The sequence below is a fragment of the Patella vulgata genome, chromosome 2 (genome assembly GCF_932274485.2).
Source record: "Patella vulgata chromosome 2, xgPatVulg1.2, whole genome shotgun sequence".
Taxonomy (NCBI): Eukaryota; Metazoa; Mollusca; class Gastropoda; family Patellidae; genus Patella; species Patella vulgata.
The window spans coordinates 24,695,707-24,720,288 of record NC_065880.2 but is presented as its reverse complement, the minus strand read 5'-3'; the positions used below and the strand labels follow the sequence as shown (position 1 = coordinate 24,720,288).

The 24,582-nt window shown below is 34.2% G+C and overlaps 1 protein-coding gene across 1 annotated transcript in view; it reads left to right on the top strand.

Moving 5' to 3' along the window:
- Positions 1-24,582, top strand: part of LOC126811823 (cholesterol transporter ABCA5) — a 45,593-nt gene that overhangs the window by 14,135 nt on the left and 6,876 nt on the right. The window contains exons 14-32 of the mRNA XM_050537748.2: positions 579-669; positions 1,614-1,753; positions 2,123-2,239; positions 2,729-2,925; positions 3,652-3,844; positions 5,261-5,400; positions 6,522-6,761; positions 7,160-7,291; positions 8,518-8,670; positions 10,228-10,368; positions 11,164-11,253; positions 11,441-11,647; positions 13,994-14,224; positions 15,384-15,556; positions 16,131-16,206; positions 22,394-22,488; positions 22,707-22,826; positions 23,748-23,980; positions 24,253-24,308. Of these exons, the coding sequence (XP_050393705.1) occupies positions 579-669; positions 1,614-1,753; positions 2,123-2,239; positions 2,729-2,925; positions 3,652-3,844; positions 5,261-5,400; positions 6,522-6,761; positions 7,160-7,291; positions 8,518-8,670; positions 10,228-10,368; positions 11,164-11,253; positions 11,441-11,647; positions 13,994-14,224; positions 15,384-15,556; positions 16,131-16,206; positions 22,394-22,488; positions 22,707-22,826; positions 23,748-23,980; positions 24,253-24,308 (2,825 nt within the window). The remainder of the gene's footprint in view (positions 1-578; positions 670-1,613; positions 1,754-2,122; positions 2,240-2,728; positions 2,926-3,651; positions 3,845-5,260; positions 5,401-6,521; positions 6,762-7,159; positions 7,292-8,517; positions 8,671-10,227; positions 10,369-11,163; positions 11,254-11,440; positions 11,648-13,993; positions 14,225-15,383; positions 15,557-16,130; positions 16,207-22,393; positions 22,489-22,706; positions 22,827-23,747; positions 23,981-24,252; positions 24,309-24,582) is intronic.

The window sequence follows — 24,582 nt, the reverse complement described above, 5'->3', positions numbered from 1 at the left end:
GCGAAAAATAAAGAATCACGCTGAAAAATAGAAAGTTAAGGTTCCAAAATAGCCTGAGAATAGAGGTGGTGTAGACCAGAGCGGTATTTTACTGTATTTTCGTATTGCAGCTATATAGGGATGGAAAGGAACTGTCAGCGGACATCGTCCAATCAGAGTCAGTTCCTAAAGGAACTAATGTCAGTTTGGTCAGTAATTCAGATAAGTCAGTAAATAGATATGCAAATAAAGGAAAATGTGTTGATTTAAAAAATGCAATATTTCTAGAAATATGAAAATGAACTAAAAATTTGAATTTTTATTTAAATTAAATGTTCAAAATCAAAATTCAATGTGAGCACTGAGTTATATTGTGTATTTTGTTGGTACTTATAATTTGCTTACCGTACATGTTAATCTATAGTTCTACATGCAATAACTTTGATAACTTATAACTATAGTTTCATAAAAGAGCAATTTCAAAATCGGTATTTGCATATAATATTTCTACTTACTGTAGTTTGCTAATAGTAAAAACTGACTTGGGTTTGTTTCTGCACCAGAACTTTCATGATTAAAACTGAATTGATTATTTTCAGATCGTAAGGCAATTATCAGTAAAGGTAAACTTCGATGTTGTGGTTCATCTTTATTTCTAAAGAGTAAATTTGGTATAGGCTACCATCTGAAGTAAGTAGTAATTAATTTGACCTAAATTGTATATTTACAGAAATGATTTATGTTTATATGCCACTATTTCATGTTTGAGTGTATTGTTGTCAGTAAACCAGCGATGCTAGTTTTAGCTTTAATTAAATAACGTTTATCATTATGATTTTAAATTTTATACACATGCTGACAGAGGCTTACCTTTTAAAAATATTGTCGTTATTATTTTTATTGAAAGCTTTATGGCACAGTCGTATGGAATTTAATTTTAAAGCCATTTCAATTATGGTTGTCACATGATCACTGTGCCATGTGTCTATCATTGACGAATGAATAAAAACATTTGCAAGTTACATAATAGAAAAAAAACTACAAATTGTGTGTTATGAAGAAATACCATGGTGCCGTATCAGCTTATATCCATCGAAAAAAACCAAAAAAAACGAATACAGTAATTTTTTCAGGAATATTACTGACATGAATTTCAAGCCGGTACGTGAATTAAATATTGAAATTTTCTAAACGGTGTACCTATTTGTCGTTATTTTTATGCTAATAACATACAGTAGAATATGATATTCCTCATAACAAATTACCAAGAATTATTTTTGTTGAAGTCTGGTTATATTAAAGGGAATGGAAGCTTAAAATTTTAAAACCCAGTTCCTACCAGGACCTCATTTGACCCACTTCTGACCGGTTCGTTTCAAAATGGGTTAAGAACTCTGGTCGAGCCTAATTTTAACAATAAAAAATATAGTATGATAAAGGACATTTTCCCAATTGTTTTGTATAAGATTGACCATTAGAATGGAATATATTAATATAGATATGATGTCAATAAGAAAGAAGGCCAACTGTGGTTAAGTTTTTTTGGGTTTTTTTTACCAAATTTCACCTGAAAATCAGTAAATACATATTTCTGTAAATAGTTAATGTTGAAATATTATTTGTTTGTTATATAGTATGATAAGTGAACCATCTTGTGATGCTGACGATGTGACGAAACTTCTTAAAGAAAAAATAAATGGTGTAGAGCATAGAAGATCACATGGTAAAGAATTAGCATACACAGTACCATTAAATGAAGTGGACAAATTTGCAGGTAAAATATGACAATCTGTACTTCAAGATCAATTCAGACTTTAGAAAGAAGTCCTCTCTCCTTCCTGAAAATTTAGGTAGAAGTGGGGGGAAACTTTGAGAGAAATGAAGAATCTAAAAGCACAATAAGTCTCTTTCATGAACTCATATATTAATCTTGATTCGTTATATAATAATTCATGAGAAAATATGAAAAGTTGTTCAAATTTGGATTCGGTGGCATCAAGTTTTTGCAAGCTGATTTCTGCAACATTAACATAATTTTGCAGGACAACTAATTTAAATATTATCAATCTGTAAAAATAGAGTAAAATAACAACCCTGTTTATTTTTTGTATATTATTTTTTGTGTGTTTTTATTTGTTATTAGCAATGTTTAATTCTCTGGAGGAAAAAGGATCTGATGGTGTAACTAAAGCAGAAAAAATGGGAATAAAGAGTTATGGTGTTTCCATGACGTCATTAGAGGAAGTATTTTTGAAATTAGGTATTTAAATAATTCGGTTAAATTGTTTTTCTGTAATCTAATGGCGGGTTGGATGGCCGAATGGTTAGCATGTGCGCGTTGTATCATAAGGTCTGTCATTTTGTCAATTGGCGTGGTTCGATTCCACGGTTGTACGTGACAAGGAATAGGGTCGCCTGTCCAACCTCAAGGGTTTTCACAGGGTCCTCCGCGCAATCGAATTATTGAAATAAAATTGAAATCATACTTTAGTCCCAAAATGACCTAATTTGTGTCCAGTGGACGTTGAATCCTATTACTCTTTCTCTGTAATCTAGTCTATGATGATTTACATTAAGCAAAAATATACTTCCATTGCCACAATGGTCGTTTTCGAAATAAGAAAGGAAAAATATGGCTAATTATATAAATTTCAGTGCTATATTGATATTAAGTCTTTGTTACTTCCACATTAATTTATTTTTTGCTTGTTTTATACAGTAATTTTATAATGATTGTTTTATTTTAAAGGAAATGATGAAGAATCTGAGGATACCAATGATAAATCAGCCAATGGTACTAACATGATTAATGTAAATGATGTTTCTGTCAATATAAACAAGAATGGTACTCAAGAGGACGCCAACAATCTTTTTAATTCAAAGAATTTACTTAATTTGAATAAAGGTAGTGCATTAATGAAACAAAGACTGAAAGCATTTTTAAAGGTATGTTAATGGAAATGGAATTCAGTCTTTGAACAAAATTATACAATAAAGGAACAACAAACAGAAAGTGAAACCCTTAACTATCTTTAGTTACCCGGATGACAGAAAATTTTGACTTATACTCAGAACGATGTATGTTAACCCGTGTCACAAGAAGATGCTAAGTATAAACAAGTCATGGTCCAGTCACTACATTTGTGACCAGAAAATCCTGATAAAAAATCGGAATGATTTTTCTCCTCTGAAAGCCTTTTCAATTCTGCTTGCATATCTAGTTAAAGTTGCAATTTCATATTTTTAAGTTATATTTTTAAAATTTATTAAAATAAAGCCTTAAAATAGATGGTATCTATAAACAGTCCTACCTTGTTAAAGAATACTCCTATTAATCCTATAATTCATTATTGCCAGTTGAGAAATTGACAAAAATATCATTTTCAACTTCAAATTCAAACGTTTGAAGACAGCTATTTCATGGGGGGGGGGGAGGGGAATAGAAAAACAAGGGAGGTAATTGTGTTAGTATTTCCGGGGTCAAAGGATTTTTAAGTGGGAGAATAATACCTATGATCGTATAATAGTGAGTTGACAAGACAGAAATAATTATGTTTTGACTTTCTTAGAAAATATGAAATTATCGCTTTAAATATATACATATATGTTAGTGTTCATTTATCGAATCTAAATCAAAATACAAACATCATTGTTTATTGTTATTTATTTCAGATAAGATTTTTGCTTCAAATACGAGAGAAACTTGCGTTGATTTTTCAAATTTTTTTGCCGATAATCTTGGTCACAACTGGACTTCTTCTCAATAAATTTGGAGCAAAAGTTAACAATACAAATAATGTAATTTCTATGTCTTTAAAACCAGATCAATATGCCAGTTCAGATTTCTTGTTTGTTGATTCTATGAGTAAGTAATAATATATTAATACAAGTTACAAGTCTTTCTATCTTTTTTATACGCCCACATTTTCATGTGGACATATATTGCCGTCGCCCCTTATCTGATTTTGACGAAACTCGAAATATAGGTTTATCTCCAAAAGATCTCAGTTGCTTTCGATATTGGTATGTATCGGACCGAAACTTCATGAATTATGGCTCCTGATTGTACGAAAAATCACGTTTTTAGTTTGTGGACCCTATAGAGGTCATAATTTTTATACGATTTAAAAAAAACGTTTGAATATATCACCGTTACACCCTAAAGATGGATTGAGTTTGAATTTCGTAAAAATTGGACCAAAACTGACAGATAAAATCGCCACCCCTCGTACTCAAATAGTGTAAAAATATGATATATCAAGGTTGTGGTTGAGGTCACAATTTATTTCTGATTTTGATGAAACTTGAAATGTAAGTTTATAACCCAAAGATCTCGGTTCCTTTCAATATTCGCACATATCGGAACGTAACTTCCTGAATTATGGCCCCTGATAGCAAAATGTGGGCGTATCCTGCCTGGCAGGCGCTGGTTTTTATTTAGACTGATTGATATTTCTTTGAATAAAAGAAATGTAAATTTATATAATGGCAGAAGTGTGTATCTTCTATTACTACATTAGTAATTAACAAGGATGTTTTATTTTTGCAATCGAAAACAGGTGACATATTAAAATGCAGTGATATCTGAGAACCAGAATATTTTTTATATGGCCTAAACTTTATCATACATAAAGGTATAAAGAAATGGTTTCATTCCAAATCTTGTATGAATTTAGGGGGTCACGGTGGCTAAGTGGGTAAGACGCTGGCTCGCTAGCCTGAAGGCCGGGTGTTCGATCCCTGGATTGGCTGAGAAAGTTCATCCAGATTTTCCAGTGTGCTACCCCTTGTCAGTGATGCAGGACGGAGGAGACCTGACAAGGACAGCTGTCTAGTTGTTTGGTTACTATGAAAAACTGAGGTCCTGTTAACACATTGGCGTGCACGTAAAAGATCCCTTGACAGTTATAATTCGATATATAAGAGTAGGTTGTAGTGCTGCTGTCCAGGCAAAATTTCCCTCATCGCACACAGTATGGCGTATGCCCCTCATCATTAGACCAGTTCGGTGCAGAACAGTAGACGTTAAACCCCATTTCATTTCATTGTATGAATGTAGAGTTGCCTGTCTCACCTCATGTATTTTTCTGAGTTCTCCATTTTCCTCTCACTGCTGAAAACCCTTCTTGCAAGCAAATTTTTGAAATTAGAAAATACATAAACCTTATATTATTCCTGAAATTACCCAATTACCCCATTTCTCTTTGTCAGATATAATTTATAAACCATTTCTATATGCAAGATTGTAAGTTTATATACATTAGTATTATATATGTTGTAGATGATGCTACATCACAAGCAGTTGTTACACAGTTAAAAACTTATATGCAAGTTGATGATATTAAGAATGCATCAGTTGATCTGATGTCGATAGCACCTCATAATATTGGTGTTAATCTACAAACAATGGTTACTGGAACAGTAAGTAGGATATAATCCAGCTAATATTTAATAAGTAAAGATAACCCTTCCCCGATCAACAAACTTTACAAGACTGTGTGTAGATAGAGTGGATTGATCCAGGGCATGTTGAAGAAGGGCTATCGCCCAAAACACATCCTGGATTAAACCATTCTATCTAGACACAGTTTTTTGCTCAGGGAATTTCAAGGATATTTTTCCTGCGCTGCCCCAACTGTATCATCAAGATCCAGGTTAACAAGCATTGTTCTACGGATTCTTCAATAGTAATCTAAACCAATAGTAATAGTGTACACCGACAATAAAAGTAATCAAAACATAGCATATTTACCTTGTGTAACTGTTGACAGTATCCATCTGTAAATCAATATAATGAATTCAAATGTAATAGCCTATACCATCATCTGTATAACTGTTTAGCTTATGAAATTTAAAATAACTTCATAGTAACCTGTGTTTGGTGCAATATTTAATGATGAAATTGACAATTAATGATTATTGCGGATTTTAGAAGTATTAAGATTTTTCACCTGTGCAGTGCTGGGTAACTAACTAAGCTAGTGAAAAATGATAACAATAATGACATTTGTAAAGCATTTAACTCAAAGCTAAACTTTATTGCATCTAATGAATCACATTCCATTATATCTCACTTGCTAATGAGATATTCAAAGATACATTATGTAAGATTTAAATAAAGAGCTAGCCATTCTTGCTATAATAGTTTGAAAAAAGATAATGTAAATTCAGTATATTGGAAATTTCATTCAAATTACTCTACTGTGAGGGAAGATATTAATTGCAACCACCATACTGGTTGTTCGAAGCCAAGCATCGGCTCTTCATTTTTAAATTACATCAAAATATGGCTGAACGGTTCTAATCTACTTAATATCGGAAATAACCGATGGCATCAAGAGTTGATTATGGTCTTCTCATGTTAATAGATGTATAATTAATGGTTTACATAACATTTCATGCCTAAAGACCTGCAACAGACATATTTAGCTCTTGCAAAATGTCTGTTTAAACTGCAAGGTTATGAAAAAGAATTAAATCTTTCATTAGATGCTTTTATACATGAAGTTTAACAGAATTCTGTTGTTTTGTTTTTTTTCCAGTCTCTGGCATACACATCATTATACAATGATACAGCTCTATTATCATTACCAGTTATTGTCAATATTATGTCTAATATTTTACTTGGAGTCAATTCAATCAATACTTTTAATCTGCCGTGGCCAGCTCTGACAAACAAAAGATCTTACGATGGTACCACCTTCTCATCTATAATGATATTAGGAATGGCTTTTGTTTTCACGATTGCTGGTTTTGCTGCAAATCATGTAAAGATTAAAGAGGTAATGCATTTTTATATTGTTCACTTTCGCCCCCCCCCCCCCAAAAAAAAAAAAAAAATAAATATCCCTTATTATTTCTCAGATTTGATTTGAACTGAGTTGTGATGTGTTTATTTGGTAATGCCTGGGGTTCTCTTAAACATTAGGTGATGGTTGATTTGTTTGTGCATTTTTTTAACAGAAATGAAATGGAATGAGTATTAATGTCCTACTTTTCTACATCGACTCAGACATTTTCTAAAAACCAGGGAAATAAAATATAAAGCTACACCAATTTGAACTTTAGTTTTAGGGGCTGACCATGAAAAGTTTGCATCCAGTTACTGAAAGAAAAAAAAAAATGCTTCATTTTTGTATATAGTATTTATAAAGAATTATTTTTCTGTTTTTTTTTCCAGATAAAATTTAAAAGTCAACTTCGTGTATCAGGAATAACATTTAACATTTATTGGGGAGTTAATTTTCTCTTTGATCTTGGTCTGTATTTAATACCAGCTATAGTGTGTATTATAATAGTTTTAGCTGTACAGGTATGTAGGATTATTTACAATTATCTAATACTTACTGTATTTGACAAATTAACCACCAGCTTAAAACAAGCACCCACCCTCTCATACATAAACTATATGTGCTTGGAAACAATAAGAGAACATGGCACTATATTTATACAGGGAATAAACCCAGTGATTGTATTCCATATAAATGGTCTTGCCTTTCCTATTTTATTTGACTGTAATCTATTTTTTATCATAGGATGACTAACATATATATTTGATTTGATATTTGTCTTGTCTTGTCTTCTGTTCTAGCTTAAAATAACTTTATTTAAGATTTAGATAAAGAGCTGACCGTTCTTGCTGTAATAGTTTAAAAATAGATAATGGAAAGGGCATATGTTGAGCATGTCAGTCAAATTACTTCATATTCTGAGCAAAGTTATGAATGTTTGAAGTTTTGAAAAGAAATAGTGCTTGGTTGTCAGGTAACATTGCTACGACAATAAACAAAGTCTTAGTTTTCATGAATCTTGAAAACTAAGACTTTGTTTATTATCGTAGCAATGTTACCTGATAACCGAATTCAAGATTATTGTTTAACGAAGATATTATGGGGGATATTATCTAAATCGCTTGATATCTTAGTCATCTGATGTTCTAGAGAGTTCATGTGAATAAATGTCTAAATAATAATTTATATAACATTTGAAGCCAGAAGGAAAACATACAATAAGCAGATTTATCTCTTACATAATGCAATCTGATTATAATACAGATCTATGTTTTGTTTGTTTTTGATCTGACCAGTTGTATTGGAAGGTTGCGTCAGGGGCCGTACGAGCGGTTTTTGACCCTATGATGTCACACATTGATTAATCAATCAGCTTTGACGTTTCTAGTGGTTTACCCACAGTTCCAAGAAGTCGCTGTATGGTTTCATTGGCTAATCCCTCACTCCATCGAAAACGCCTGTTATATAACAACTCTTCCAGATCCTAATGTAGTGAAGGCAAAGAAAACGAAATTTTGAACCATAAAAAACGAAACGAAATAAGATCTGTGTTTTAATCAGATTGTTACATAATGTATCTTTTAAGAAGTTTTTATCAGTCTTGATAATTTTCTCTTTGTTATGTCGTTCGCTTTAACATTCTAATGTAAGTGGTGTATTCTTTACGTTCATAGTTATGTGTATAGTTTAGAAGATGGAGTCTACTATCTGTTAAATATTTGTTTCTTTTCATTTCTATTTGTTACAGTTACCATCATTGACACCAGGTGGAGCTATCTTTTGTGTTATTGTTCTTTTCATCACCTTTATTCCTGCAAACATTTTATTAGCATACTGTTTTACGTATGCTTTTGATAAATTTGAGACATGTATTGCAGTTCTACCCAATGTCTTTTTATATGTAAGTAAAATGTTAGATTTCTTATTTTTAACAAAAAATACTAAACGTGGATTAAAACGTGGATATCTGTCTTGTTGATCAAGTTTGACTTGACCTTTAGCAGATGGGGAACAATTTAATGTCAGGCACTATTAAACTTGAAGTTGTACTTTGCATTTATATCTTTTTGTCAGAGTTTACAAATGATTTTAATAAAAAATATAGAAAAAAGACAAATCTGACTCAGATGAAACTGACAGGTACCAGAGGATTTGTACCTGACAAACCTGATTTTATGGCGGACACTGTCAGTGACATGTGGGTTATTTCCACGATTTGGTCATTATGAAGGTCCTCAAAATTTATGACTTCATGTTAAAATGTACAAACCTACATTTACAAGACATGAAAACAGTAAGATTCACAATGCTATCTGATGATGGCATTTATCAAAATCATACTACTTTAGAACCATACATTATTGTAGTTCATATTGACCATAAGAATAAACTAACTAAGCTGTTTCCCAATAGCCCTATAGTTAAGCTTTTAACATAAGGCAGATGTTGTCTCCAGTGTTTTAGAATAGGCCGTGATGTAATCAGGGCTGTCGGTAATTTTTCACAGTTGATTAGCAGCACTGCTAATCAAAAAGTCCAATTTCGCCAAATTTGATAAGCAAATTTAAAAATTGATTAGCAGTTTTTCAGTTTCAATGTAAAACACCTAAATAACAAGATATTACTTTAATTCATAACAAATATGATTAGATTCCATTCTGACTATTCTTAGATTTTTTAGCACTGCCACAAGTACTTGTGACAGTTTGTGAATGTGATGTAGAAATTTAGTTAGGTCTTATGTCTGAAGCCAATTCTTGACAGTGACTTCCGAAGCTCCACTCATTTTAATTGTTATTTTTTTGTTACGTTAGAAATCTTCGTTAGAAAACAATTTCGTCTGCTTTTTATCGTGTATTACTATTTTTCTTCAATCGGACACACCTCGATTAACTAGACACACACGATATAAACAATAATATTTTACGGGAATTTTTACTTTGATTTATCATTTTACAATACGTTAACATGTATTTATTTTTTTATATTTTATTTACAATACGTGGGGGATACATTGGATTTATTTCTTTCAAAATAAATATGATATAATTACTTGATGTCTCGCAACGTGAGTGGTACTACTTGATTCCCTATTTCCGGTTTAATAGTCCCTATTCATAGAGTTATGTGTTATATAGTATTGTGTCTGGGTAGTTCGAGAAGAAAATGTCACACGGAGAATTCAGTTTTGTTTATAAAATTTTATTCAAAATTTTATACACGTTGAAAGTGTTGAGTAAGCCTTCTAGTCTTCAAAATGTGGATTATTCTTGTGTCAATATCCAAAATGACAGGCATATTGATGATTCGCAGTAACTGCGAATCAAAAACGTTAGATTTTAATTTTTGGTTAGCAACGGACAAAATATGTATCGCAAATTGCGCTGCGATACTGGTTGTCGGCAGCCCTGGATGTAATGTCCAACTTACAAGTATAATAGATATATTTTTGTTCTAGGGATCCTTGATACCATATTTAGCTGTATCATTAATGGATATGCTAATAAGAGAAGGGAATGTACCTGTAATAGTTCATTACATCTGCACTTTACTTATTCCACCTTATTCAATATTTGGAGGTTTTTATTATATTGACCGGGTATGTATATCAGTTTTATATGTCAATGTTTCTATTACAGTATTTTTCAGGCTATAAGTCAATACCTTTTTCTGTAGAATTCAGGCCATGAAGATGAAATCTTTTTTCTGGCATTGGTCTAGTAAAAATAAACACATTTTAATCTCTCGTAATTTCTTGAGAGAATTGTACCTTAAGTTTAAAGGACCAGAATGTCACAATTTTTTTCCATGTATGAAGAGAAAGAGTGTAATTATTAGACATTTTGAAGTAAAAACTAGCTTAAATGAACCAAGAACAAAATTTAGAATATTACTCATGGTAATCCTACATTTAGCAGCTAATAAATTCACATAGGCCGTTATTGACATACATCAACACAGTATTAGACTAGGATAACATTCATGTAACGCAATGAAATATTGACTTATACCCCACTTCGACTGAACCATTGATTATCATTGTAAAAACTGTAAAAAACACAATCAAAATTATACTCCAAGTCAACTTATACCCTGTAATTTTCTTGTGTCTGACTTGAATCATGTTTGTGCTTTCCAAATTTGTGTCTTATCGCCAATAATTTTTATAACCAGTAATGGTGTTTTAAATTATTGATTTTCCAGAGAAACATTGCAGTGTTTAGGATGCACATAAAGCAATTTATTAAAAAAATAAGTAAATAGATTTATTTTTGAAAGATTAAAATCACCTGTGATCTGTCAAGGCCAGTAAAATGTTGAACTTTGATGCTTTTAAATTTATCACATGTAAATTGATAAATCAAATGCTAATATTAAATTCTGTTTATTATAGGTTTATAGAATAAAAAGTTATATGCAGCAAACAGACAGTATAATATTTTCAGATTATATGGAAGCTCCCATTCTTCTTCCTCTAATTATGGTATGTACTAAGCTCTATGTTTTTTTTATCACGGATGATTAAGGAGATGACCCACTTATTTCTCAACAGATGGATTTGACAGCTACCAGAATCAACTTTTGAAACCATTATAGACGCCCCTGTTCAAACGCCACACTAGATTAAGTATTGCGTTCCATACTAAATGTTAATAATATTTAATTTTCAGCCTGTATTCCATGCTGCATTGTTGTATATATTGTTAAGAATACTGGATATTAAGAGTAATGGTGGAAATATAAAGGAGTTGTTTAAGTCAAGTAGTCATAGTAATCAAGTTGTACCAGATGATAACTTAGATTTAATTGAAAATGAAGATGAAGATGTAAAAGAAGAAAGACAAAAAGTTGCTAACTTACAACACCAGAGTGGACATGTAAGTAACTTATGTCTTATAATTGCAATAGAATGCAGGGCTTCTACTTCAAAACATTGCCAGCCAGACAATATTTGATTATTCTATTGCTTCCCTTGAACATTATTATCCAAATTAAGTTTCTTGTTAAATTCTTCTTTTAGAAGTTTATTTGTAAAACACTAATATTAAAAAAGCATTAACCATTTATTGTCAATAATTTTAAGTTTGATTTGAATTGACTGAACAATAGTTACTTTAGGAATGTTCAAAATAGATTGTATCAATCATTTGTCATCAAAACGTAAAGCAATCACTCAGGTACAGATATTTTAACAATTTATGTGTACTACTAATTTGGGTGTGGTTTTCAAGTTTAAAGCGATAATTACATATTTTTTACATCATATGTTTAAAATATGTTAAAATAAAGCCTAAAAATACATGGCATCTCTGCACACAGTCCTAAAATGTTAGAGAATAATCCTATATAAACCACTTGTGCCAGTTGAGAAATTGGCAAATATATCATTTTATTTTTATATCCAACATTGGATTTTACAATAAACTATACACATACTTATGGAAAAACAGCTCTATCCAGTTACTAAATGCCTCTTAAAGATTATTGGATTTTACAGTGTTATTATCACGTGTGCAGGTTTGAAAAGTCTCGCTCAATCAGGCATCATTATCCTTGTCTGTTTAACCACATACCTTGAGAATCGAGACAATTCCCTCTTCCAGTGAAAAGAAATGATACTATTTCATTTTATACGCCCCTGTCCGTCCGGACGTCCTTCCGTCCACAATTTGTTTGTGGACTCTCTACAGGTCACAATTTTTATCGGATTTTGTTGAAACTTGAAATGTAAGTTTATAACCCAAAGATCTCAGTTCCTTTCGACTGAGTTCGAATTTCGTGAAAATCGGCCTAAAATTGACAGACAAAATGGCCGCCGTTCGTTCTCAAATAGCGGAAAAATATGGTATATCAAGGTTGTGGACCCTATAGAGGTCACAATTTTTATCCGATTTTGTTGAAACTTGAAATATAAGTTTATAACCCAAAGATCTCGGTTCCTTTCGATATTCGCACATATCGGACTGTAACTTCCTGAATTATGGCCCCTGATTGTACGAAAAATCGCGTTTTTAGCTTGTGTACCCTGTAGAAGTCATAATTTTTATCCGATTTAAAAACCTGTATTATTATATCACCGTTACACCCTAAGGACGACTGAGTTCGAATTTCGTGAAAATCGGCCCAAATTGACAGACAAAATGGCCGCCGTTCGTTCTCAAATAGCGTAACAATATGGTATATCAAGGTTGTAGACTCTAAAGAGGTCACAATTTTTATCCGATTTTGTTGGAACTTGAAATGTAAGTTTATAACCCAAAGATCTTGGTTCCTTTCGATATTCGCGCATATCGGACCGTAACTTCCTGAATTATGGTCCCTGATTGTAGGAAAAATCGCGTTTTTAGCTTGTGGACCCTATAGGTCATAATTTTTATCAGATTTAAAAAAACCTATTATTATGTCACCATTACACCCTAAGGACGACGGAATTCGAATTTCGTGAAAATTGGCCCAAAATTGACAGACAAAATGGCCGCCGTTCGTTCTCAAATAGCGTAAAAAATTGGTATATCAAGGTTGTGGAGTCTATAGAGGTCACAATTTTGATCCGATTTTGATGAAACTTGAAATACATATTTATAACCCAAAGATCTTGGTTCCTTTCGATATTCGCACATATTGGATCATAACTTCCTGAATTATGGCCCTTGACTGTACGAAAAAATCACTTCTTTTTTTGAGCTTGTTCTCTGTCCATCTCTTGCAAAATGTGGGCGTATCTTGCATGGCAACCGCTTGTTTCTCGATGTGAGTGATCCCTTTTAATGTTTATTTTACTTTATTATTTATAGGATTATGTGAGTGACAATACCCTTTTAATGTTTATTTTGTTTTATTATTTATAGGATTATGTGAGTGACAATACCCTTTTAATGTTTATTTTGTTTTATTATTTATAGGATTATGTGAGTGACAATACCCTTTTAATGTTTATTTTGTTTTATTATTTACTAGAAGAATGCCCGGCTTCGCTCGGGGGTCATAACCCTCCGAAACCGGAAGTGGTAGACTAACGCCACCTGGCCTATGTTACTCCCCGGTCCAAGCTGCCCCTATACCCCAAATTTCAGACTCGGGGCAGACCTAGTGTAGCCGCCAACCCCGAACAGACAGAAAGACAAACAGACAGACAAACGACAGTCACAAATATTAGTATAGATAAATAGGATTATGTGAGTGACAATACCCTTTTAATGTTTATTTTGTTTTATTATTTATAGGATTATGTTGCATATGTAAGTAATCTGAGAAAAGAATTTACAAAACGAGGTAAAACAGAATACAAGGGTTGTACAAAGGTTGAACATGATGATAAAATAAAAGTAGCAGTAAGAAATGCTACATTGTCTGTTAACTCTGGAGAAGTTTTCGGTTTGCTGGGTCCCAATGGAGCTGGTAAAACAACATTAATGAATATGATTATAGCTGAAGTTGGTCCTACTCGAGGAAAGGTTAGTTGATATTTTTATCTTAGATTTTATTGTTGTTCTGCTCTTTATGGCTGATATTTTTATATTAAATTTGGAAATTTGGGGGGTATGGGAGGTGGCCGGATAGTCCTCAAGTTTGCACTTTACATCTTAAATTCTGTCATTGAGTCAAATGGCTAGGATTACATGGCCACGCTTTTATGTGCATAGTAGTGGAATCGCCTGTCCTTCCTCGTGGGTTTTCTCTGGGTCCTCCAGTTTCCTCCCACAGTTAAAGACCCACGGAACAGTCTCAAGTCGTTTGATGGAACAAAAAAAACATTGGCGTGCATATTAAAGAACCCTTGAAAGTAGGGCTGCAACAATACGCCAGGCCACAATACGATGTGCTTCACGATTTATACCCCACAATATAATTAATTTATAGGAAATAAATTTTAGAAATGCTGTTAAATTTAAAAAATCTTTGGTTTTTTTTACTTTAAACATAATATTATGAACTTTTTCAAAGGTTTGTATACTTTTAAATGTGTGTGATATACCCTTTATCACATACTTGCATTACATATCAATGATTATTATAATAATGCTAATTATTAACTTTGGCACATAAGTAAACAACAGTTTAGAAATCCACTCTACTTTCATTTATTCAATAACAAAGTTCCAGTCTTTCACTGTGAAAATTCGAAGGCCTTGAGACTTGTACTTGATATGGGGATTTTTGATCTCAAGATTGCTTTTGTCCACCGGGCGACTTGAATTTGGTGAATTCATTATGAAAAAATTCAGCTTCCCAATCAATATGGCTGGCTCGTTTAAAGGTCAGTTGTAGATTACAGAACGGCTTAGAAAATAACGTACAAAATTTTTAATGTCAAATATTGATATTCATTGAAAATATAGAAAAGTTAATTGTGCTGATCAATGTATGCAGTATGCACCAATCGGCATTTCTATGCAGTAATATTATTGTCTTGTGCTTTGTGGATTTTTAAAACAATTCGGTTCATCGATTTCATTGATGAATCGTTAAGGCCCTACTTGACAGTTGGAGTTCAAAATAAGAGTATGGCATAATGCAGAATTTCGCTCATAGCATACTGTATGATGTATGCCCGTCTTCATTAACCCAGTCAGTGCAGAAATATAGGACGTTAAACCTCATTTATATTCACAGGTGGATGTAAATGGTCATGATATTAGATCCAACATGTCAGAAGCTTTTCAAGCTCTTGGTTACTGTCCACAACATGACCCATTATTGGAAACTATTACCCTTAAAGAACATTTACAGTTGTTTGCTGCTATTAGAGGTGTTCCTGAATCACAGATTGATAGAATAGCAAATTTGTAAGTTTTAAACGATTATATTGAATGATGTCCTTTAGGATTGTATAATATTGTATAGATATATTTGGACAAATTATGCTGAATGACATCCGTTAGAATAATGAAATATCGTATAAATCAGTATAGGTTGGACAAATTATATAGAATGCCGTCCTTCAGGGATTATACAAAATGTTATAAATATAAATATTTTGGACAAATTATTTTGAATGACATCCTTCAAGATTATAAAATATAGTATAAATAGGTTGGATAAATTATATTGAATGACATTATAAATAAGTTGAACAAATTATATTATACAATTTAGTATAAATATTTATGTTGGACAAATTATATTTAATGACGTCCTTCAGGGATTATACAGTATGGTGCCTAATATATGTAATAGGTTGGATAAATTATATTTGATGACTGGTACATAATATATATAATAGGTTGGATAAATTATATTTAATGATGTCCTTCGGGAATAATGTCTTAATATATATTGATTGTAAAAATTCTAAAAGTGGAGGTGATTTTAAATTATTGTTAAAAGTTCAGGTTTGTTTTTTTTTGGTTCTGTTTCTAGCTATATAGAAAATTTAAAGGTTCAAGAACACGCTGATAAACATACAAAAAAATGTTCAGGTGGAACTAAAAGAAAGGTAATTAACATACTTTTCTTTTTTGTTTATGTACCATTTGTAAAAGTTTTTTTTAATAATAAACCTAGTTGACACCATCTACTTTCCTGAACAAGTGGAAGTAGTTGTTAAAAATCAAATGTTGGTTGCAAATGACCTTGCTTATGAAATGCAGGTTTATATTTTGTCACATGGTTTTTAAACAGTATCCCCCCTGGGGTGTAGGGGGTGATAAGAATATACCCTTCGTATGTCCTGCGTGTCGTAAAAGGCGACTAAAAGGATCCCGTAATGGGGCAACGTGTTTGCCGTGCGTTGCGACCCGTGTCGGTGGAGAGTGGAATCCTGGTAATTGAGTGGGGATTTGGTTTGCGAGCCCTTTCTCTGCAACACATTACTTTGGCCCATGGTTCACCTAGACGGGAGGTTAGAGTGGCCCACTCTGATCAATCGGCTTTGGTCGTTTTTAGCTCTGTAGAATGTACGTTTTTTCCAATTCCATTGCTTTGTTGTTTTCACTCAGCAAATTTACCTTTGTGTCCTGAGTACATTCTACAGAGCGGCGGCTTGGGTCAATCAGGTTGGCTAAGTATTTATACTTTCTGGCTTGAGTATACCCCTCGTCGAGCCCTGAGGCCATGCACCGGATATCCGTGCTAGTCCTCCCCCTGGTAGGCAGGGAAGTAACCTGGGGGACGACGAGGGGTGAATTTAAAAAAACATATTTATGGATTCCCCAATCCCCCCCACATCAATTAAAGAAAGAAATAAAAAACAGAAACGTCCTAATACAGAGGACGTTTCGAATTTATTTAATACCCCCCAAAAAATTATGAAGGCATGGCCGAGGTTTCTCTTAATTGAGAGTCCCTCTACCGACCTCTCAAAAATTTCACCCTTTTTGATAACCAAGGGCATAGCTGGCTTGGCTGGTGAGCCCAAGGCTATCAAAAAACTAAAAAACGGGACACTCCTGATAGAATGTGCTAAGGAACAGCATGCAACCATGCTGCTTAAATCCACATCCTTAGCAGACATTCCTATCAAGGTGTCGCCGCATAGGTCATTAAATTCAAGTAGAGGAGTTATTCGCTGTCGGGATCTTGAAGGCAGCAGTGAGGATGAAATGGTGGAATACCTTTCTTCTCAAGGCGTCTCGCATGTAAAAAGGATTAGCGTACGCCGGGGAGATAAGGTGATTGCTACAAGCACCTATATCCTCACTTTCAATCGTCCCGAAATACCAAAGACTCTCAAGGCAGGTTATCTTAACATACCTGTTGATTCGTACATTTCCAACCCTCTTCGCTGTTACAAATGCCAAAAGTTTGGACACAGCAAAACCGTCTGCAGAGGTAAAGACACCTGCGCTCGTTGTGGTCTTGATGGCCACGAGAGTGCTACCTGCCAGGCGGATTTTTGTTGTGTTAACTGCAAGGGTAAGCACTTTGCTTACTCTCGCGAATGTCCCATTTGGCAGAAAGAGAAACGAATCCAACAGATTATGTCTGAACGGAAAATACCATATTTTGATGCTAGAAAGCAAGTAGAGCTTACAGCAATTTTTCCCATTGCACAACAAGGGAAATCTTTCGCAAGTGCTGCAAAAGTTTCTACAAAATCAATTTCTGTTCAGACTGACCTAACCTGGCCCAGAAAAGAGAAAATGCCTAAACTTTTAACATCAGATCATAATAAAGGGGTATCCAGCTCTTCTCAAACGAGTGAGAGCTCGGATAAAATTATTAAATCTTTGTCTGGCAAGGACTCATCTTCCTTGCCTCAAACTGAAGATGTTGGGACCATTCCCAACACTTCTAACCAGAACGGCAAGGAGCCCGCTCCCTTGCCCCCTGAAGTTGTTACTCTTGATTCCAATTCTGCTGGGTCAAGTTCGCAGCCAAAGGGTATTCCACCTACACAAGAAGTTCTTTCTAAGAAAGAAAAGAAATTGGCAAAGATGCGTGATAGAGAGAAAAAGGGTTCACAAAACCCTATTGCTCTCTATAATAGATATGGGGATGATCTGATGGACGGCATTACTGTAGCGGATGTCCATAAGGACCCCGTCAGTAAGCCGCCAAAAATTAACTATCCCTGACAATGGTCAATTCCATTATTCAATGGAATTGTCGTGGTTTAAAACCAAATTTTAATGAAGTTCAACTTTTAATTCAAAATTACAACCCTTTAGCTATTTGTTTACAGGAAACATTCTTGAGGAATTCTGACACTTTGTCTTTTAGACACTTTGTTGGTTACCATCATCATGCAGTTGGTGATGGTAGAGCTCATGGGGGTGTTTCTATTATTCTTAATGGAGATATCCCTCAGAGTCAAGTCACCCTCATCTCGCCTTTACAGGCAGTTGCGGTAAGGGTGACTTTGCATATTCCTATTACACTCTGTTCTATTTATCTTCCACCAAGTTTACATCTTAATCCCAGAGATCTTGTTGACCTTGTTGCACAACTCCCTCTCCCTTTTATTATTACAGGAGATTTCAATGGTCATCATTCACTCTGGGGTAGTCCAGATGATAACAACAGAGGTAAACAAATAGCGGACTTCATTAATATTAATAATTTGTGTTTATTAAATGATGACTCGCCTACTTATCTACATCCTGCCACAGCTTCTTTTTCTTCCTTAGATCTCACCATTTGCTCTCCGGTCCTGTTTCAGGATTTTACATGGAGGGTAAATGAAGATCTGTGTGGTAGCGACCATTTTCCTATTGTAATTGAAAACAATGGTCCCTCTCCGGTCGAAAGACCTCAGAGGTGGAAGTTGCATAAGGCTGACTGGGCTCTATTTGAATCTCTGTGTCTCTTCTCTTTTGATACAAAGGAGTTAGAAGATGCAGATGAGCCCATGGCCTTATTCACTTCAATTCTTCAAGATGTGGCTGAGCAGGCGATTCCAAAAACCACGACTACACCAAAACGTTTCAATAAACCATGGTACAACGATGACTGCAAATCCGCTCTTAAAGAGCGTGATCGCATCCTGAGGCGATTAAAGAACCATCCTTCCATGGAGAATATTGCGGCATACCAGATGGTCCGGGCGAAGGCTCGTAGAACCATACGTCAAGCAAAGAAATCTTCATGGCAAGGTTACGTCTCAAGGATTAATTCCCGTACCACATCTAAGTCGGTATGGGATAGGATTCGTAGGATTAAAGGTAAAAGTAGTGCATTATCAGTAATCATTTAAATGTTGATAATACCACCTTAACAACATTTCCTGATATTGCTAATTCTCTGGCCAGTACTTTTTCATTTAATTCATCATCCAATTTCTCCTCCGATGCCTTTCGAGGCATTAGACAACAACAGGAGAAAAGGCGACTTAATTTCAAGTCCCGCAATGATGAATGCTATAATGATACCTTTTCCAATGCAGAGCTTCGGGATTCGCTAAAGCGAGTTCGAGATACTGCAACTGGGCCAGATGAAATACACTACCAAATTCTTAAACATTTACCTTTTTCCACTCTCTTAATTTTACTGGATCTTTTTAACCGGATTTGGGTTGATGGGAAATTCCCCCCTTCGTGGCATGAAGCCACAATAATTCCCATCCCTAAACCCGGTAAAGATCATACGAATCCTACCAACTATCGTCCGATCGCTTTAACTAGCTGTATTTGCAAAACCATGGAGAGATTGATCAATCGAAGGCTTGTTTGGTACCTAGAGTCCAACAACCTCATTACTGACCTCCAATGTGGATTTAGGTCCCAAAGGAGCACTCTTGATCATCTCGTTCGATTTGAAACGTTCGTCAGGGATGCTTTCATCCAGAAGCAACATTTAGTTGCAATATTTTTTGATCTGGAGAAAGCATATGATACAACGTGGAAACACGGTATCATGCGCGACCTCCATAACCTCGGCCTACGAGGTCGCTTACCTATCTTCATTAAAAATTTCCTGGAAGATAGGTCATTTAAGGTACGACTGGGATCAATATTCTCTGACCCATTTCCTCAGGAAATGGGAGTTCCACAGGGAAGTATTTTATCTCCAACATTGTTTGCAATTAAAATTAATACTATCCCAGCGTGCCTTAAACCAGGTACAAACGGCGCTCTTTATGTTGATGACTTTCAGATGTGCTATGGTTCTACAGACATGCGGATAATCGAACGTAAGTTGCAGCTTTATTTGAATTCACTTCAACAATGGGCAACCGAAAATGGATTTCGTTTTTCGAAATCCAAGACTGTCTGCATGCATTTCTGTCAGAAACGAGGTTTGCATCCAGATCCAGAACTTTATTTGGATGGCAACCGCCTTCCAGTTGTGGATGAAACCAAATTTCTGGGGCTGATATTTGATAAGAAATTATCATTTATCCCCCACATTAAAAGCCTAAAAAAGAAATGTCTGAAAGCCCTCAACATATTGAGAGTCTTATCAAATACTGACTGGGGAGCAGACCGTAAGGTCTTGCTCCGATTATATCGAGCTTTAATAAGATCAAAACTCGATTATGGGTGTATTGTGTATGGGTCTGCCCGCGAGTCTTATCTCAAAGAGCTCGACACCATACACAACCAGGGACTTAGAATCAGTTTAGGAGCATTTCGTACATCTCCAGTGGACAGTTTATACGTCGAGGCGCATGAGCCCTCATTGCACAACAGACGTGATAAACTGGCCCTGCAGTATGCTACGAAAATAGCATCACTTCCGAATCACATTTCATTTAACACCATATTTAGACCTCTTTATGAGCATTTGTATCTGGTGAAGACTAATGTTATTCCATCATTCGGCATTCGCATACAAACCCTTTTGTCTGAGGCTGGTATCAGCCTTGACAGTATTGCGAATACCCCTGTCTTTTGGACTCCACCGTGGGCTATATCTCCCCCAAAGATCGATTTCGATCTAACTCAACATAAAAAGAGAGATACTAGCTCTACGGTGTTCCAATCTCTCTTTAGAGAGTTAAGGTCTAAGTATGGTGATTATGCTCCTATTTACACAGATGGTTCTAAAGATGGTGATCGGGTAGCCTCGGCTACCGTGACGCCATCTGAGACCATTTCTGTGTGTCTTCCACCTGCTGCTTCAATATTTACAGCTGAGCTCCAGGCCATTCTTCAGGCCTTGGAGTTCATACAATCCTCTTCATCTTTAAAGTATATCATCTTTACTGATTCTCTGTCCTCGCTTCAAGCAATTAACAACAAACAGCTTGAACACCCATTAGTAGCAGATGTTTATCATCTGCTATTATCATACGAGTTCAACAGTAAAGACGTCGTCTTTTGCTGGCTCCCCAGTCACGTAGATATAAGGGGGAATGATCAAGCAGATTTTGCTGCCAAAGCTGCTTTAGATCTTCCCCAATCACCCTTTTTAATACCATATAAAGATTTTAATTCGTGTATAAATCATTTTATTTATGACCGCTGGCAACGGTCTTGGGATTTGGCAGGCACAAATAAACTTCATCACATTAAGCCTCTCCTAGGAGATTGGCCCAACTCCTATAGAACCAACAGGAGGGATGAAGTTGTTTTGTGTCGCTCTCGCATTGGTCATACTTTTTTAACTCATATTTTCATTTTGAAGCGAGAGCCTCAACCGGAATGTGTTCACTGTCATGTTCCTTTGACAGTGAAACACATCTTGATTAAGTGCAAACATCTCAAGAACATTAGATCTAAATATTACCGTTGCCAGTCAGTACGTCAGCTATTTGCTCAACCGGAGCTATATGACAAAGTGCTAACATTTTTAAAAGAGACAAACTTTTATAATCAATTTTAATTGTATATATTTAATCATGTATATCGTTTTAAATATTTATATATGTAAAAGATTTGTTATATTTATTTTTAATTAATATATTTTCTGTGATATTTGTTTTTATTTACATATATAAATTCATTTATGTGATATTGTTTTAATTTGTCTCAGATTCACCATATGTTTGGCGCAATATAGCCCGGTTGGAGCTGACGTGCCATAAAACCATATTTCATTCATTCATTCATTCATTCATTTTAAACAGTATATTACCCAATATGTAAAATTTCCCTTATTTTTATTTGGATACAGTTTTAACAGTCATTTATAATACAGAAAGTTACAATATCTAGAGTTCTTATATGTCTATGTATTTTCTAGCTGTGTTGTGCTACAAGTAAATCATATCTAGAATAATTGTATGTTTATATATTTTCTAGCTGTGTTATGCTGTAAGTATGTTAGGAAGTCCAGAAGTCGTATTATTGGATGAACCATCAACTGGTATGGATCCACAATCTAAACGATTTTTGTGGTAAGTCGCCTAACAACCTCTAAATTAGAACAAAGTTATGGTTTTGTTATATCCTTCACCCAAAGTGATTGACAACTCTAATATATCTTTCTAAATTGTATCAACATTTTGCTAGATCAGATCATTTTGTGATCAGTTGCTTTCAGATTTTAATACATTCTTTCTAGCAATAACTTTTTTGCTTTTGTTTTAATTTAAATCATTTTTGTCCATATCAGGGATACGATTTCTGCAAGTTTCTCATCTACAGAAAAGGGAGCTATATTGACCACTCATTATATGGAAGAAGCAGATGCACTTTGTAATAGATTAGCCATTATGGTCAATGGAAAATTAGAGTAAGTTTTTAAATATATATATTATGAATGCTAAATATTTACTTTCATGTACAATAAACAGACAGTTTACAAGTTTAGAAGTTTATTTAAAAATTAAAGACGAAGATGTGAGCGGGATTGTATTGAGAATAAATAAAAGTATGGAGTGTTATCTCTGAGATATTTAGTTTACCATAACGACATGATCATCATTTGAGAGATTTTGAATCCCCTGCAATCTAAAATATTCTCAAAGTTCAATCTTTAAATGGGATATCAGTCTAAAAAAATCATGCTGAAAGAATATCTGCGATTGATTTTGTTTTCTTAAAGATACATTAGTTAAGAGTTTAAGAATTCAAAAATAGATGATAAAAAAAGAAAACATTGAAAATTTCAGTCCAATTACTTTATTTTGAACGGAGTTGTCATTGTTGAAAGTTTGGACTAGAAATGGGCATCAACTGTGTCCACAATGTCTACGAGAATTGTCGATCGTTTGATTGACAGATGATAATTCCACCCACATATTCTCAATTATCAAGTAACATTCTCAGTGGCTATGGTACCCTCGCTTGGTAGGCCTTTGAAAACCGGTTTCCGGTGGTCGGCCATTTCTTGATTTAATTTTAAATGGACGACTGTTTAAATCCAAGCTGTATCCAAGCCATCCGAGGGTCTACAGGGTTGATTTTGAGCTGTTTAAATCCAAGCTGTATCCAAGCCAACCGAGGGTCTACAGAATTGATTTTGAGCTTGTCATGTAAATAAAGGTCTAATTAATAATTTCTATAACATCTGAAACGTTAGTAAAGACTTGCAATAGGCAGATTTAGCTCTTGCATAATGTATGTTTAAGTAAATGTTTGTGTCAATTATGCAGTGAAAAATCAGTTAAAGATCTTTAATCTTTAAACATGTTTTTCAAATTAATTTAAACAGATGTCTAGGACCCAGTCAACATTTGAAAGATAAATATGGCAGTGGTTATTTATTGGAAATAAAAATAAAACAAGTTGCTAATGTAGAAGAGAAAATGGATGAACTAGAAGAGGAGATAAAACATATGTTTCCGCATTATATATGTGCTGAAAGATTTGGTGATAGAGGTCAATATAAGATACCTAGAGAAGATGTCACATCGTTAGCTCAAGCTTTTGCTTCACTTGAAAATGGTAATTATTGTTTTACAATACATATACTTTTACATACACCATGCAGATAATGTTTTATAGAGGAGCCACAGTGAATTAGTGAGTAAGATGCTACTCACTAACTAGAAGTTCCCAGATTCCTGGTGTTGGCCGAAAAATGTTCCTCAGGATTTTGCAATCTGGTCTAGTTTCCCTTTGTCATTGATGCAGGACAGATAATAATTGGATAATGTTGAGTTAAAGACTTAGCTACTTTATTGATATAATTTGTTGGTGTGTTTGTTTTCTTGTAGCCAAACAGAATATGGGAGTAGAAGAATATAGTTTCAGTCAATCTACTTTAGAACAGGTAATATATATTGAGTAATATCATTTACTGTGGTTTAGTTCTTTGGGGTCTTGCTAATAAATAGCCACTTGACCCTTGCGAACAGTGTATAGTTTAAAACTTCAAAACTTAAAAATTTGAAACTAAGAGCTTTTTAGAAGAGCAATAACATATTTTTTTGTTTTTTAAAATGGATCTGTCTATCTGTCACACTTTCTGGGACACAAAATCTCTCCTCCTTCTAATTGAGCTAGAATGTTCAAACTTGGTGTAGGTGTTTATTAGGTGAATGCCT